The 16,115-nt window shown below is 47.6% G+C and overlaps 1 protein-coding gene across 1 annotated transcript in view; it reads right to left on the reverse strand.

Annotated features, from left to right (window-relative positions):
• The window catches only part of FAT2 (FAT atypical cadherin 2), a gene marked incomplete at its 3' end in the record, with an annotated part of 57,492 nt that overhangs the window by 30,947 nt on the left and 10,430 nt on the right, over window positions 1-16,115 (reverse strand). The window contains exons 2-6 of the mRNA XM_010131061.1: window positions 11,034-14,319; window positions 10,267-10,581; window positions 3,243-3,304; window positions 2,110-2,421; window positions 1,264-1,474 (exon numbers count right to left, since the gene is read on the reverse strand). Coding sequence (XP_010129363.1) covers window positions 1,264-1,474; window positions 2,110-2,421; window positions 3,243-3,304; window positions 10,267-10,581; window positions 11,034-14,298 — 4,165 coding nt within the window. The remainder of the gene's footprint in view (window positions 1-1,263; window positions 1,475-2,109; window positions 2,422-3,242; window positions 3,305-10,266; window positions 10,582-11,033; window positions 14,320-16,115) is intronic.

Raw genomic sequence — 16,115 nt, forward strand, 5'->3', positions numbered from 1 at the left:
AGGATCCTTCCACACCTAGGAAAGGAAAGAGATGAAGAAAAGTGCTGCTTTGTGAGTTTTTGCAGAGACCATCAACCCCAGTACACAGCCTTTGTGGACTGGGAAACATGAGTTTTTGAATTGAGGTGCTGAAGGCTGCTCGATCTCTGCATCACCCACTTGGTTGCCAGCTATGGTGATGCTTTACTTCCCTAGCAGGGAAGATGAGATCCTGTCCTCTTCTACTAGCATCTAAACCAAGACAGCCCTGAGTAGCACTTGGTGCAGTAGGAAGTGGCAAAGAGGCCGACCATACAGACAAGCACTCAGCGAGGAAGCGATGGGATAAGGTTCAGAGGAATACACCATTAATACTGCAAACCCCAGCAGACACTACTAATGCCAGATAAAACTTGCAGCGATACTGTCTGCTCCTTGTAGCTTTGTATCTCTTGTTGCTTAATTGTGTGTATACACCATTATCCCTGCCCTAACACAGTTAACGGGAAAAACTATTCACTCACCCAATTAAGGCTTCGTCTGATGAGGAAAAGCCCTGCAGGCAGTGTCAGGGAAAGGCTGTGCAAGGCAGATTGGGGCACTACTTCAAAACAGCAAATGACATGAGCACAACTGGCCTTCATTCATAGGACCAGTTCTGCACACATGCTGCCTGACAAGTCCCCAGGGTGACAGCCCGTGTTCCCTCTGCTCCAGCATCGCGTGTCTGAGAGGAGGACTTGGAGCTTCTTCGCCTTTTGTGTCTTAAGTCATCCCTGGGGTGCTGTGAGGTGGAAGGGAGAGCCCCACCAGTTAGGTCAGACCAGCTCTTTGGGGAACCCTTCCCTCTCAGCTCCCTGTTGAGATTATGGGCTCAGCAGGGAGGGAGAGACGGGGGGTGTCTGCAAGACCCAGCCAGACACCTGGATCCTCGAAGGCTCTTTTACCACAGCCAACAGTGTCACTCAGTTCCCAGAAGGAGCTGGAACTGGCATGTCCTGCCTTTCATGTGACATCGGAGAACACCTCAAACAATTCTGGCAATCCCAGAATGTCATTAAAAAGGTGTTTTAGATAATTGCACTTGGCACCGAAGCCCTTGGATGGGCAGCTTTGTGTACGGTTGTTTAAGCCTTTTGGTGTCTGTGAGAAAGCTTTCCCTGTAGCTCACTTACACCTAAAGCAAACAACTTTATTAGCTCAGGCATGCGAGTGCTGAAAGCCAAGAGAGCTGGGGCAAACACTCCCAGACACCACTGCCCTGGTTTAATTTCTGTGTCTCACCTGTGATATTAAACCACACTTGGCTGGGGCCCATTTCAATGCTGATCACTCCCACCATATGGTTTACAGGGTCTGTTTCCATCACGGCAAAGTTAAAATGGGGTTCATCAAAAGCTAGTGGTTCTGAGGAGGGACCGGGCCGGGTGACCCAGCTGATGTGAAGCCGCACGTGGGAGGAAAGCGGTGGGCTGCCGCCGTCTGTTGCCTTGACCTGCCGGGAAACGCACATGCCATCAGGGAGAGGACTGGTTTACCCCATGGGATCCCCATGGGAAGCTGCTTCTCCCTTCCACCAGGAGTTTCAGGTCTGAGTGTGCCCAAATTCCCACAAAACAAATCTTAACCCAATGGCCTGTGCTCTGGCTGCTTCCAAAGTAGAGCCACGCAACCCAAATTCCTCTTGACCATCAAGCAAATCTGCCAAGCTCAATCCGCAGCAGACCTGGATCAGAAGCCTCATTACAAGGACCCAGGGACTGTGGGAGAGCTTTAAACCTACATCCAAGTCCCATGGCCTGAGCAGACTGACAAATGGAGGCACTGCTGAAACCCAAAGACTGTTCAGGTTCGGGTCCACATCCATATGGGATCGTGGTTCACTGTGTATACTTTGAGAGGGAGTTGGACAGTTAATTTCAAATTTATCCTCCATTTTTAATAGCTTCTTACCTTCTGCATTTCCCATTATTCCCTCTCAGATTCTCTCCCTGTAACCCAAGACTCTCATTCGAGCTCTCCTACTGCTGCATTTTCTCCATATCTTTCCTTCTTTTCTGCAGCCTTTTCTGTCTTTCCCTCTCCACCCATTTCTTCTTATTGGCTCTCTCAGTTTCCCTCTCCTCTCACCGTGAGTATGTTGTATTCGGAGGCAGGAAAAGCTTTCCTGGAGAACACCATGCCGGTTGTAGGATTGATGGTGAATATCTCTTCCTCCTCCTCCTCGATGGTGTAGGTGATCTGGCTGTTCTGGCCCTGGTCACGGTCAGAAGCTATCAGCCTGTAGACTGGCAGCGGCATCTCCGAGGCATCTCTCTCGGGGAGCTGCACCATAAAGAGCTTGTGCAGGAAACTAGGAGGATTGTCATTGGCATCCAGGACTTGTATCACGACTCTGCTGGTGGACTTCAGGGCTGGCTCTCCGTTGTCGGAAACAGCCACCTGCCAGCAAGCAAAGGGAGTAGGTGACAGAGCAATTCGTCAAGACCTAGACATGAGCAGCCAGCCTTCATCCCGATGGGCAATGACTAAACCAGGGGTCTGCGTGGATCTGCATTTGGACCTCAACGCTTTCAGAGGCATTGTTCCTCTCCGCAGGGTAAAATCTGGTGGCGGTAGCTGGCACTGTGCAAAGCTTGTGCATGCACAGGGAGACGTGTCTGCAGGGCTCCAGACAGTGGGTCAGGCTGGTCATTAGGGGCCACACAACTGAAAACATTTGTGTTGTAACGGCTTGGCAAGTTATCACCCATCCTCACTTCGCCGGGCCTGTGCATGCTCCCAGCGTATCGCATTGCAGAGGGAAAAGTATCCTCCTCAGTCACCCTGATAGTCTGAAACACCCTCAAGATCCCTCTAATGTAGACACACACAGCTCGGAGCAGGCAGGATGGGGGCCGGTAACACAAAGCTACGCAGCAATGTCTGATACAAAGAGAAAAAGGAGGGTGAATGTCTCTGGCTTGCTTTTTCCCCCATAACTGATTATCCATCCTGCTAGAGGACAATTCCAGTCCTCTTCCTGCACTCCCACAGCTTCCAGAACAGGCCCTTTGCTTCAGTCTTCAGTAAGGAAATAATAAACCCCGCAGTACTGCGGCAGCTGTCTCTTAGGGCAACACACACCATTTAATTAAGTTTCCCAGCAGTTGGGAGCTGATGGGATGAGATTCTTTCTCTGTGCTCCAACTTGCAAGGAAAGCTCTTTGAGGACTTAATACACTTGTAGGTAAATAAAGCTAATTACAATCATCATTACGCACCTCTAGGATATGTTCAGCCTTGTATTCTCGATCCAGCTGCCGTGAAGTTGTAGAAATCAGACCTGCCAAGAAAGAAAACCTTTGAGCTCCATGATTCAGCGTCCAAGGAAAGCCACAGCTGATCAAACCCCCGCATGCCCCACATCAGCCTGCCTGCCTAGCCTGCTTCAGGTTCCCTTTGTGATCAGAGGAGAAAGGCAGATACCCACAGAGGACGAATTCGCCACTTCCAGGATGAATCCCTGTGCTGAGGTGCTGCTCTCGCTCTGCTGGTTACATGGACCACGGAGGAGGAGGGACACCTACAAGATGCCTGCATCAGCCAAGGCTTGTCAAGGCGTTTGGTGAGAAAGGCTGCAGGACCGTGAAAACAAAACTTTCCTTATGCCCCTAAGTAAGAAACCTCCTGCATGCGCTGGCACAGGTTTGGCCTCTCAGCAAGTCTCGACACCTATTTTCCCCGTGCTGAACCTCGCGCTTTGTCTTTTTCAGTGTTTTGACAAACCTTTGTCTTCTGCCTTGGGAAATACCCTCTGTTCTGCTGCTAGAACCAATGCATTCGGACTAAAAATAAGATACACAGTCAATAATAATTTTGGTATCTTATTTAAGCCTTGCTGAGAGACAGGATGAATTCTCTAACACCTGCAAGATTTCTATAAAATACACACTAGTTTAACCACAGGGAATGGGCTGGATGCAGGAGGGAGGAATGTGGCTGTAATAAACTAGAGTTTAAGGAAAATCATTATAATTGCCTCTTTTTGGCCTGTCAGGGATTAAGCTGAATAGAAGCAAGCGTGGATAGGATGGAGCCAAGGCTTGTGTTTCTGTGGCTGGTTTGATAACAGTCCTTATCAGGTGCTTTGACCCTTCACCTTTGGGGAAAAGCAGCTCTAGACCGTTTTCAGAACAGCTCTGCAGATGATGGAAATTGTATATACAATGCACAGTTTTCTGACATTCGTCAAGGCTGACACTTGTGTTTTTGTCCATTCCCCGCATCTGCTCCCAGCAGTCGCTGTTGTCACAGCGATGTGGTGTGGATTCCTCACGAAGGGAAGTCCTGCTTCCCTCACAGGCGAAAGGCAGGGTGAATTTTCCTGACGACCACAAGCAGCAACACAGGCTGATGCTGCTCCATGGGAGGCCACTTGCATTTGCCGCGGTGTGAGCGCGTGCACTTGTGCAGCTTGAAAGACTTGTAGATCGGAGTTGCGTGAACCCATCCCAACTCTCTGGTTCAAAGCCAATAGGTTTTAATGAATAATACTGTTTGCAGTTGTATCACACTTTGGAGTGTTGCTGTCTGGGCATGATAGGCGGGAGAAAATTTGAAATTGCACCGGGCAGCTGAAGGAGAGAGTGAGGAGCAGCTGCTTGGAACAAGACTATCGCTAACCGTTTCCACTTGTTTGCTGGGATTAATCTTATTTGGCACCAGCCACTGCACTAAACATTTATTTGATGCCTTTACAATCATAAATCAACACTCCTTAATGTGTTATGACAAGGTGATTTGGAAGACTTTGTTGGCATGTATGTCATGGATATTTTTTTTTTTTTCTCGCTAATCTTCCTTTTGACATCTCGGCAGGTGAAGGAGACTCAGCAGTGGCCTGAGAGGACAATGGCTGAGGAGTTTTTGAATCTTTCCCAGGTTCATGAGACACTGTAGCATCCTGTAGCAGCAAAACTCTTGGTGGGCATGGAAATGCTCACTTCATAGGGGCCTAAACAAGGAATTGCAGCAGTGGTTCACTGGGATCTCTGATGCTTCTGCTCCCAGTGCCAACAGGACGGGGAATAAAGCCTGAAACTCCAGCTACCTCAGAGGATTGTTCATAATTTTTCATAATAGGATGCATATTGGCAACAGAGCCACCCGATCTCTGTGTGCACACTGGGGCTATTTCTAGACTATCGGATTGCAAAATTCAGTTGCAACAGACTGATTCCGTGTTTGCGCTTCGTTACTGCATGTCGTGTCAGCTGATGGAAGGTAACTTAAACCACTCTGAAGTGCTTATTTGGATTTGACCTGGCCACACCCTGAAATTCTTTCATGACCTAATGATAAAAATGAAAGAGAACTGGATCATAGCTGTGCTTTCTAGAGCTGGAGAAGAGGGACTGTAGTGAAGGCGGATGAACTGGAACTTAATGACCATCTTGAACGGCTGTACCACTGGAGATGCTCTTATCTCCTGGGGAGTAAGACCTGACTCTACTCCCTTTCACAGACCTCTACCGTATCCCAGCTGGGAGCCCTACCAGATGGTGTTTTGGAGTTTAGCTTCATATCTGTTGAGCCACAAGTCGAAGGGTTGGCTTCTCCTTCTGACCCCAGGCAAACTCCCTCTGTCCTTTACCCCGTGTCCAATCATGGCTCCCAGTCCCCCTCTCCAGAGCCAGTTACCACTCTGCCTTGAGATCAGAAAGCTTCTGTGGTTAACAGTTAATCACTCTCATTCCTGTACGGAGCCGTGGTGCTGTGCGGCTGCCAAGACGTGCAAACTGCCAGCTGTGTTCACACGGCAGCTGAGCACCCAAAGACATGGAGACGGGGATCAGACGTGGTGCTCGAGAGAAGCCAGCTGGAATTAATGCGTATTTTTATTTGTTGCTACTTGGTTATACTCCCTGTGAAGCCAGAGGGCTAAAATGGAAGTGGAAACTGTTATTACAGGGGAATTGCCATCAGCTTTCATGGCCTGGGGAAACAGTTCCTTAGTTCTTTCTGCTGTCCCCTACAAGGACCTAGGAAGTTTAGTTTAATTTTTAATGAGAGTGTTTGGTGTGTGCACGTGCACGTGTGTGAGTTACCAGTACAGTCCCTGCCTTGCTGGAAAATGCTAGCCAGCCCATTCCATGGGACTTGCAGTAGAGTGGGTGTCCTTTATTTGTGTCTCTCTGTGTGGCCCTGAAGGTTTCTGCTGAGTCCTACAAAGACTGAACTAAACTGTCAGAGGTCCTAGATACACTTGGCCACTTAGCCAAACTCTTCATTCACCTGAAGGTCCAGAGACAATCCCTTCTGTTGTGTGCGTGCAGGCAGGCGAAAGCTCTGCCCTTGCAGCCTATCCACACACAGCAACGGGAAGGGATTGTCTGCAACTCTCCCGCTTGCTGCCTGGAGAGGGGAGAGAGGAAAGCTGGTCGTGTTGGAACAGGAGCAGCAAAATTAACAGTGCATTGTTGTCAGGGAACAAAAAATACTAATAAGTTCTGCTGGCAAGAGCAGGGCTGGGGTGGAGGTTGCTGGCCCGTTGCCTTCACTGCAGGGAGGAAAATCTAAGATAGTTAAAATAGCCAGAATCAATTTTGCAGGCATTGGGGCTTTCACAAGAACCTGAGCAGGGAAGAGGTTGCTCTGAAATCCTCTTTATGTTGTCTCACTGTTGCTTCCATTTCACCTTCTCTTTTCTTCTCCTCCAACCACCTCCCCTCTTGTTCTGACCCTGCTTCGCACTACTGCAGGCCCAGCTGGAGCCCATGGTACGTTGGCTCAGGGAGCAATAGTGTGACCACCCCTCAGATGTAAAAAGCAGGCTGTGTCTGGGTGTCCTCCCGTGCAGAGAAATGCAGGGAACCACAGGCATCCTGGGGAAGCCTGTGGACACTGACATAGCAGGGGAAGCAGCAGCAGAACAGCACTAGGTAAGAGCTGGAGATGAGTAGTCTAAGCTAAAGTGGTTCTCCAAACAGCCTTTCAGACGGATGAGTGAGTTTGTCCTGACTCTTCCTGCCACAGCCTCCCAATTTCTCTCAGTCCTGCCTGGACTGCAATCCCCTTCACATCGGGGACAGCAAACCCTGCACAAAACAAGTTGAAAACATTTCCAGCAAAAGAATACCCCAAACTACCACCTCTCCACTTCTCTATCTACCTCTGTCTCCCACAAACGCTGCTCTGTGCCAGCTGCCAGGCTGAGCTGGAGAGATTCCATTGCCGATGGCAGAAAGCTTTCATATCACTGCGCAGTTTATTCCTTTTTATCGTTAGCCTTTCATTTATTTTCCCTCTTTTTCTCTGCCCTCTTCAGGGAACTGAGAGCTGGAAGAGCTTAGAGCCCTTCTGTGGTAGTTCAGGGATGGAGGAGCTACACCCTGCCCAGGGACTGTTAGCACAGCCATTCCTCTCTCCTTGCCAGTCCTCAGGAGGAGTCAAGGGGCCTTGCTGGTTATGTCTCCATTGGCCAGCCCACCCCTGTGTCGAGATGCTGGATCAGAACAAACCTGCTCCAGGATCAGAAATATGTTCCTTGCAATAGTGCGGCCCTGTGCCCTGAATATTCATCCTAGGCTACTCTGCAGGGTTGTTCTGGGTGTAGATGTGCCTGTTGTCACTGTAAATCGGGACCATAATTCCTATTAAAGCACAGGATGGGAACAAGGCTCCTCCTCCTCTCCCTCTACCAAGGTGCTCCTACCATGAGTGCCCTGCCTAGGAGAGACTCAGCCTGACCCCTGGCTCTCTGCTGCTCTGGCTTATTTCAGTGCCAATGTGACTTATTTGTCCTTTGATGCCAGTGTGAGATAGAAGAGTAGAGGTCTTGATCACAGTCTTCGCCACGTGTAGGAGCCTCCCTTCTGATCCAGTTGCTGGAGGAATTCCTGACACATGCAGATTATCCTGCCCTTTGCTCAAATCGTGTGACTAAGGGCAGCAGCCTCGGTGGTTTCCTCTTGAAACTTCTGTGTTTATCATTGAGTAGCGTGACAGAGATTCAGCTTCATCACAGATAAGCAGCTCTGCCTACTCCAACTCTTTTGCTGTCACAGGATTTGAGATTGACCACAGAAGGGGTGTTGGCAATCTGGATCATATAGATCTCTGGCTTTTCAAGAACTGGTATGTTTCTGGGTCTTTTTGTCATTATTCCCTCTAGGTAGTGAAGTAAGATGTGCATTTATTGCATTTGAAAAATAAAAGACATGTCCTAACTCAAAATCCAGAATAAGTGTCAAGTAGCACTACTGTGCTCAGATACTTGCAGTGTTTTGTCTCATCTCCTGTTCAACTGTGAGTTATGTGATTTGCACTGCACTGTGACCACCCTCTTTTTTGAATACAACCCTGCACTGATGTGACTGACCAGGAACAGAAAGGCCAGCAGTTCATCTTCCAATGCTGCACTACCAGGCTGAGACCAAAGATCATACTTTTATTCTACTTAATGGAGCAACCAGCATGTCCTCGTCTGCAGATTAAAACTATTACAGGATTTCCAGTAGGCTGCCTACAGCTCTGAAATTCAGACGAGCTGTGATACTCTTTCTGGCAGTAGTGAAAGATGACTTCTCTTTAGACATTGTAAGCACGAGGATATTAACTGCTCAGTTTATGCAATTTTTGCAAGTAATTCTCTGTTCATTTGGGTGACATGCCAGTAAAACAATGGATAACTGAATCCTCATTAGGCTTGGAAGCACGTCCTTAAAAAACCTCCAAGCTCAGGGTTTAAAGAAGAGACCTCCAGCAACTGTCCAAGAGATAAGATCAGCTCATGAGTTTCTTACAGCACTGACAAACTTACCACTCCTCACATGCAAATTACCTGACTGTAGAGAGAGCTGGGTAGGGGGTGACTCATACCTGAGAGAGCTTTTTTTTTTTTGTCTAAGATGGGAATTAAAGGGTTGGCTTAGAGGTGAGGTGGCTCATTAGCAAATGCTCAGATTTTGCCAGTGTCTCTTATTTTGCCTTAAAACACAGCAGCCTTGGAGCCTGGCTTTGTAGGGCTGCACTCACACCGTGGTGCAAGTTTTGCCTGTGGCGTAGAGAAGGCTGAATTTCATGCAGGGTACATGGGTGCAAGATGGAGCACAGCAGATGAGGGGAGCTAGCCTGGTGTGGACCATTTCTGGTCCACATCTCATCAAAAAGGCAGTGGCCTTCTAAAAGAGGGCCTCTGAAGGCACCTCCGTGGAACCCTGCATTGGTGCAAGCTGTCCGTGGGGCTGAGTTGTGCATGTTGTTTGGACAGTGTGGGATAGTTGGATACAGAGCCACGGTCTGATCTGGCTAAAAAGCTTCTGACAGCGGAGGTAGCTAGAGCTGGGCGTAGCAGTGGTCACAGTTAGCTGACAACTCCAGGTGTATCTATATGGTGCCATATAGAAACACCCTATGAACCTCTTGCAACCAGAAGGATTTCAGCGTAACAATGTCTTTCTAAACACCTCCCTTCTAGCCAGCTGTAGAGGACTTCAGAGAGCCGTTACACCACAGGTAACATAATGGAGAGCTGCACTAGCCTTTTTCCATACATCCAGCTCCTTTCTCCTCTGAGAGCAGGCTTCTATCCTGCTGCAGTAGGTGAACTGCTTTTATCATCTCCAGGAGATCAAAGTCATGCAATTAATCCTCTCCCATACTCAAGCTCTGTGCCTTCCCTTCCCTCTTCTCCCAGGAGCTGGTGGAGTGAAGGGCTCGGCAGAGCTTTCCTTGCCAGACTGGCCCAATGTCAGCTCTGCTGGGATAGTTTGAGGAAGCTGTTTACACAAAACATCAGCGGGTTTTTGATGGCTCTGAAAGATCTGGTAATTAATCCTCAGATGAAAGATACGGTCCAGGAAGATGGCAGAAGAGGCTTACTACGCTTACTACATTAATAGCACCGGAGAACGGGTGGAGCCTCTAAATGCAATGGGATTCATTTTTATTAATCCTGCCTTGGTCTCTCTCAAGAACAGATAGTCACCTCCAGAAGGGTGTTTCCCGGCTCAGGCTGTGCAATAGGGCCGTTGTTTATAAGGGGGGATATTAAAAGCAACTGCTTGGTTCTGTTTAAGGCTTTGAAAGTAGCACATCTGTGTCATTCTAAGAGCCATCTGGATGCAAACAGCAGCCCTCAGGTTGAGGGTTTCAACCCTTAGCCTCCCTACACAGTGTGTTTGGAGACTGGGGCTTTTGCTGCAGAAGGAAGATGTGACAAAGACAGCTGTTTGTATTGAATATGTAACATCCTCTGGGCACTTGGAAACATCAAAACCAGATGCTGACTTGGTTCAGTCTTACCTGTAATGAGGTTAATGGTGAAGAGTCCTTGAGGATTTCCAGTTAGGATGTGAAAAGTTAGTTTTCCCTCTGAGCTAGAGTCTGGGTCTAGGGCATCAAGCTGAAGGACGGACGTGTTTGGTGGGGAATTCTCCATCACAGAGGCATAGAAGACAGGTCTGGACATCTGAGGTGGGTTATCGTTGGTATCAGTGACTTCAATATAAATTTCAGTTACAGAAGACAGAGGAATTGTTCCCAGGTCAAGAGCTAGCACTGTCAGCCAGTAGTGAGACGTTACTTCTCGGTCAAGTGGTCCTGTGGTTCGGATGGTGCCTAGAAGAATGACAAAAAGTGCTTGTGAGGGACTTAAGCAACTCAGACCACTTTGTCCTTAATGCCAGACCAGTCTGTGACTCTAGTCTGCTTCTTGGTCTTTGCTGCAGATAGAAAGTCTGGTGACAAGCTTGTATGGCTGTGAGATTGTGTGGAAGGTGAAGGCTTGCTTATGCTGCAAGTGATTTGGTACACAAGTGAAAGGGAAGACCTTGGTATTTTGGGGGAGGACAGACATTGATTTTCCATTATTTTAAGGAGACAAACCTGCTTGCTCCTCTCCAGATACAGGGATGCACATTGTACAACCCCACACAGGCAAGAAAGATTTGAATGCATAGAACTGGTAAATAGAGAGAATACAGGAATGTCCTGTTGGGTCAAAAAGTCAGGCCAAACACAGCATGTAGTTTAAGCCTTTCAGGCACACCGTTAAACCAAGCTGTCATTACCTGTGTCCTTTTCAATGCGGAAGATGGACAAGCCAGTGCCCTCTCGGAGGAAATATTGAACCTCTCCATCTTTCCCCTTATCGATATCTTTTGCTGTGACCATCATCACTGATGTGCCCTCAGGGCTGTTCTCCTGCACCCAGCCTTTGAAGACAAAGGAGGCAAAGCGTGGTGGGTGCAAGTTCTCGTTGACATCAAGGATGTTCACTTCCAGGTGGCAGAGGGAAGAGCGAGAGAAGGGCTTCCCACCGTCACTGACCTGCACGGTTAGATTGTAAGAGTCCTTCTTCTCATAGTCCAGCTCCTTCTCCAACTGGAGTGCCCCAGTCAGCTTATCCACATGGAACATCATGTCCTCATCATTAATGAGGCTGTACCTCACCTCACCCCCAGAGCCAGTGTCTGGGTCAAAAGCCTCCAGAAACAGGAGAATGGTTCCCACGGGCAGGTCCTCTGGGACTTTCACGCTGTTGAGGGCTGGGAGGCATTGTGGGGTGTTGTCATTTACATCCTCCAGAGTCACAATGAGATCTGTAATGGAGAATAGCTGGTAGCCTGTTTTGGGCTGGTCCTTAGCTTCTATTTTCAGAACATAGCAAGGCCACAGTTCTCTATCTAGGGCACCTGTAACCATCACTTCTCCAGTGACACTGTTAATGGCAAACTTATCAGTGGGGGTTAGGAGAGAATATTTTACTTTCCCATTGTCATCCGTGTCAGCATCTTCTGCTTTCAGTTGAGCTATTGTTGTTCCTGTTGCTACATGTTCTGGTATTGCCACCCAGTAGGTACCTTGTGGGAATTTAGGAGTATTGTCATTGGTATCCAACACATTCACAGCCAAGAGTTTCCAAGACGACCTTTGTGGTGTGCCAAGGTCGTACACAGTAATGTTGAGAATGTAGAAGCTGGTTTGTTCATGATCTAGAGGAGAAAGGACTTGAAGAAGACCCAGTTCCAGGTCAATGGTAAAGCAACTGTCGTCATTTCCATCTGAGATCACATAGACCAACTTTCCATTAAAACCAGTATCAGGATCAATAGCTGAAAGGTCAGCAATAGTTGAGTTGATGGGAATGTTCTCCAAGATATCAATAGATCGTGGAAAGCTGTCATCAAACTTTGGAGCGTTATGGTTTATAAGGTGCAAGTTCAGAGATGTTTCATCATCCGGCCCGTGGCCTTGAGACTGAGACTCAATGGAGTGAATGATAGTTTCTGTCAGTTGTTTCAAGACTCCTGTTTCCTCACACTGCATTTTGATGGGGAGACCTTGGCTGACCACGGTGATATTTACAGATGTCGGCAAAGCGTAGTTCTCTCCATCTGTTGCAGTTATTTTCAAAGAGTAGAAAAGTGGCAGTTCAGAAGGAAGATCTCGCAGAGATATTCTTAGGGATATTACTCCAGAGACAGGATTCAGTTCAAAGTGCCGTAACTCATTGCCAGACTTGATTTCATATTTGATATGCTGCAGCTCATCACTGTCGATTGCAGAGACCGTGGCCACAGGGTTCCCCACAGGAAAGTCCCGTGGGATGGTGCCGCTGCAGCTTGCCTTCTCAAACACAGGAGCGTTGTCATTGACATTGCTCAGCATGAGGGAGACATACACCTCTGTTTCGTGGCGGAAGGGTGAGCCCCAATCTGATGCCCACACTCGCAGATGGTACCATCTCTGCATCAACTCATAGTCCATTGACTTGGAGGTGGAAATGATGCCAGAATAGGGGTCGATGACAAAGGGAACTGATTTCTGGTTGGCTATGGTGTAGGTGACAAAGCCATTGTCTCCTTCATCTTCATCTGTAGCCCTTACTGTTAAGACGCTGGTACCAGGAGGAACGTTTTCATCAAAGGCCCCACGGTATGAAGACTGACTAAAACTTGGAGCGTGATTGTTGCAGTCAGTGATGTCAATGACAACAGTTGTGGATATGTGACTGTTATCAGCTGTAACTTCAAGTTCAAAATGAGACTGCTCATGGAAGTCCATTGCTCTGACTGTAGTTATCAGTCCAGTGTGAGGATTGATTTTAAAGCTTGTGCTGTCAGGAGTAGCTTTCAAAATATATTTAAGATTTGGGAAGGCTGGTGAGATCTTCACCATAACAACTTGGCTTCCAGCTGGGGAAAACTCACTGAGCTGGACCTGGTACACTTCCTTCTCAAACCTGGCAGAGACATACTTGGAGGGAGGTATATGGACAACTCTGATAGGAGAGAACAGTGGTGGCTTGCTCTTGTCCTTGGCTTGCAGACTGAGGTTGAAACCAAATGGGTAAAGTAGCCAATTGATCTCTTTGGTTGACACAATCATGAACTCGGTGCTCCCAAAGTAGGATTTTATGGCTTTGAAATGTCTTCCTGGATCTCCATCCACAAAGTCAACTGAATCTACCCCTGCTTCTGAGTCACCGCTTTCTACAGACAGAGTTGCATAAAGAAAGTCTTCAGCTGAGTCAGGTGGTGTCACCTTCACTGAGGAAATAGAGGGGGGTTTCCTGGCAGATGGCTCCACTTGGATCATGAGACTAGCCAAATTTCCAAAGCCATTCCCCTCTGTGATCTTTCTCATTCTGTCGACAGCCAAAACCTGCAGGTGGTGCCTGCCTCGATGGGTGCTGTTCAGCCTGCCTGTGGTCATAACTGCTCCCGTGGTGGGGTGGACGGTGAATAGGTCAGACTTGGTGTTGAGGGCATAGTAGAACTCAGCATTCTGACCAGCATCAGCATCAGTGGCACTGAGTGTGCTGACCACAGTTTTCAGAGGAGTGTCTTCTCTGATGAATACTTTGTAGGAGGGAGGTGAAAAGAGAGGTTTCAAGTCATTTCTGTCCAGAATATAGATCAAGACTTTGGCCCAGGCTTCATAGGCAAAAGTGCTCTCTGTGGCCTTGATTATTAACATATAACTGTCTTTGACCTCCCGGTTTAAAAGTGCTGTGTTGCTGCTCCTGGTTCTTATTCTCAAGAAGCAGAAATCCCCGATGACGTGCTCCTCTGTTTTAAAGACACCCGTGTTGTCTCCAGAGGCTATTCTGTATCTGATGTCCCACTCGGGGTCTGTCTTGTAAATACCCATTTTGACGTAGCTCTCCACGTAGGTCTTGGGGGCTGAGTTCTCATAGATGGTGGCATTGTAGAAGAAGTGGGTGAAGTGCAGAGGGGAAGTGCTGCCTTTCTCACAGCTCGCCTCATGGACCACATAGTGCATCAGGAACACAGCAAAATTCAGGAAGTGTCTCCTGAGAGTGACTTCCATGGTGTGGCGTCTCCTTGAGTCCTGCAGGTGCCAAAGGAAGAACAGTGGTAATTTTTATGAAGGCCAGTGTTAGAGAAAAAAACCCCCATAGGCTCAGCCTCACCTTCCTGCTCTCTCTACCTTGATCTTTGCTGATGTGGTGGTTAGCTCAGCCCAGCTCAGCTCAGCTCTTCTTCCCTCTGACCCAGCAAGATACCTGTCCTCCCTCATCCCCATGCTGGCTCAGACCCATTCCCTTTCTCTCCTTCAGTTTTTGCCCCTGTAGAAGGCAAATGTGAAAAGCCATGCAAAATATTCTGATCAAGCTAACTTCCTATTCTGCGAATGATCTCTCCTCCCTTCATTCTGCTTTCTCCCTAGTCAGACAGCATATTTGAACTCTCCACCCCCAGTCCAAACCTCTCTTCTGTCGATTCTCCATCCTCCCTTCTCCATCTTAACTTCTCTTAACACAAATTCTTACAAAGTATTTTCAAGAGTCAATATCCTGCATTTTGATGTCAATATAATTTGCAGTCAATATAATGTCCAATTTGATGTCTCTCCCCACGGCTTGTCTTCCCTTTCCTCCCCCCTGCTACAGCAATCTGGTCTCCTTCCTCCACAGAGATGCCCTGCTACGTTGTGCAAATTCCTTCTGAACGGCCAGCTCTACACTGTGGCCTTTTCAACAGCTTTGGCTCAGGTCCTAGTCAAGTTGTACCTCGGTCACTGCAAAGCTCTTCTCATTCAGAGCCCTGGCTCTGTTTGCCTTCTCTACGTTGCTTGAAAGAGCAGATTTCTAGCAAGGCACTTTGACCATGTCACCCTCAGCCGTTGAGTAATCTCTTTGGTTCCTCCCTTCTCACGGCAAAGCCCCAGGGTCAGGATTCCTGAGGAGGATCTGCCATCCATGACCACCCGCCATCCGTCTCTAACAACCCCTGAACGTCTGTGGCTCCGTGATTTATCTTTGTGAACAAGGTGTATCAAAGAAGCAACTGGGGAGCACATACGTGAATACCAAGAATGAAACTTTATTAGTGAACTTTGCGGAGCTTATTACAGGATCAAGGCGTATTCTTTTCAAAAACTAAGTGCATGCTGCTGTGTGTGCATTTAGGGGTTGAAACCAGGGATAAGCTAAATATAGGTGCATATGTTTCCCCTAGATATTCCAGGAGATCTTTATCTAGAACTGTTTCTTCCTCTTTTAAATTTAAATTATATATCAAATACCTGCCAGTCATTTGGCACATTCCTAATTTAAACAGGGAAGACTAGTTTTTCCAGACACTTTTTCAAGACTCATCTCTTTAACAGCCAGAACTAGTTCAATCTGTAAGTCAAGTCGAATGTTAGGAACAAATTATTGGAGTCTGACTAACAATATGTGTCATATTTTCTGACTGGGATATCTAATTACCAATAAATACAAGCTGTAAATGTCATACTGCCTCCAAATCCCTTTTTCCTTGGTAAATAGATGCCAGCCATCCAGCAATCTCTCTGTTGTGGTCATTCTTTATGAAACAAATGGTCTGAAGCTGAAGTGAAATGACCAGAGTTTGCAGAGAAGCCAGCTCGATTCAGATTTGACAAAATTCAGACTAATTTTTTGTAATGATATTTCACTTCTAGGAAATAGAGCGTAGTACCAAGTGCACAGCAAATGAAAGAAAATCTTGGGAGGACAGGGCTAGGTGATCCAGAAAGGCATGTGGTTCCTTCTGAAAAGCTGAAAACCATGTTCTTAAAACCTCTGCTTGTTACTTAACAACGCTGAAGAGTTTTGCAGCATGTAGGGACTTGCCCAGAGCTGCTCCCTTCCAACATTT

Source organism: Buceros rhinoceros, unplaced genomic scaffold (genome assembly GCF_000710305.1).
Source record: "Buceros rhinoceros silvestris isolate BGI_N320 unplaced genomic scaffold, ASM71030v1 scaffold11272, whole genome shotgun sequence".
Lineage (NCBI taxonomy): Eukaryota > Metazoa > Chordata > Aves > Bucerotiformes > Bucerotidae > Buceros > Buceros rhinoceros.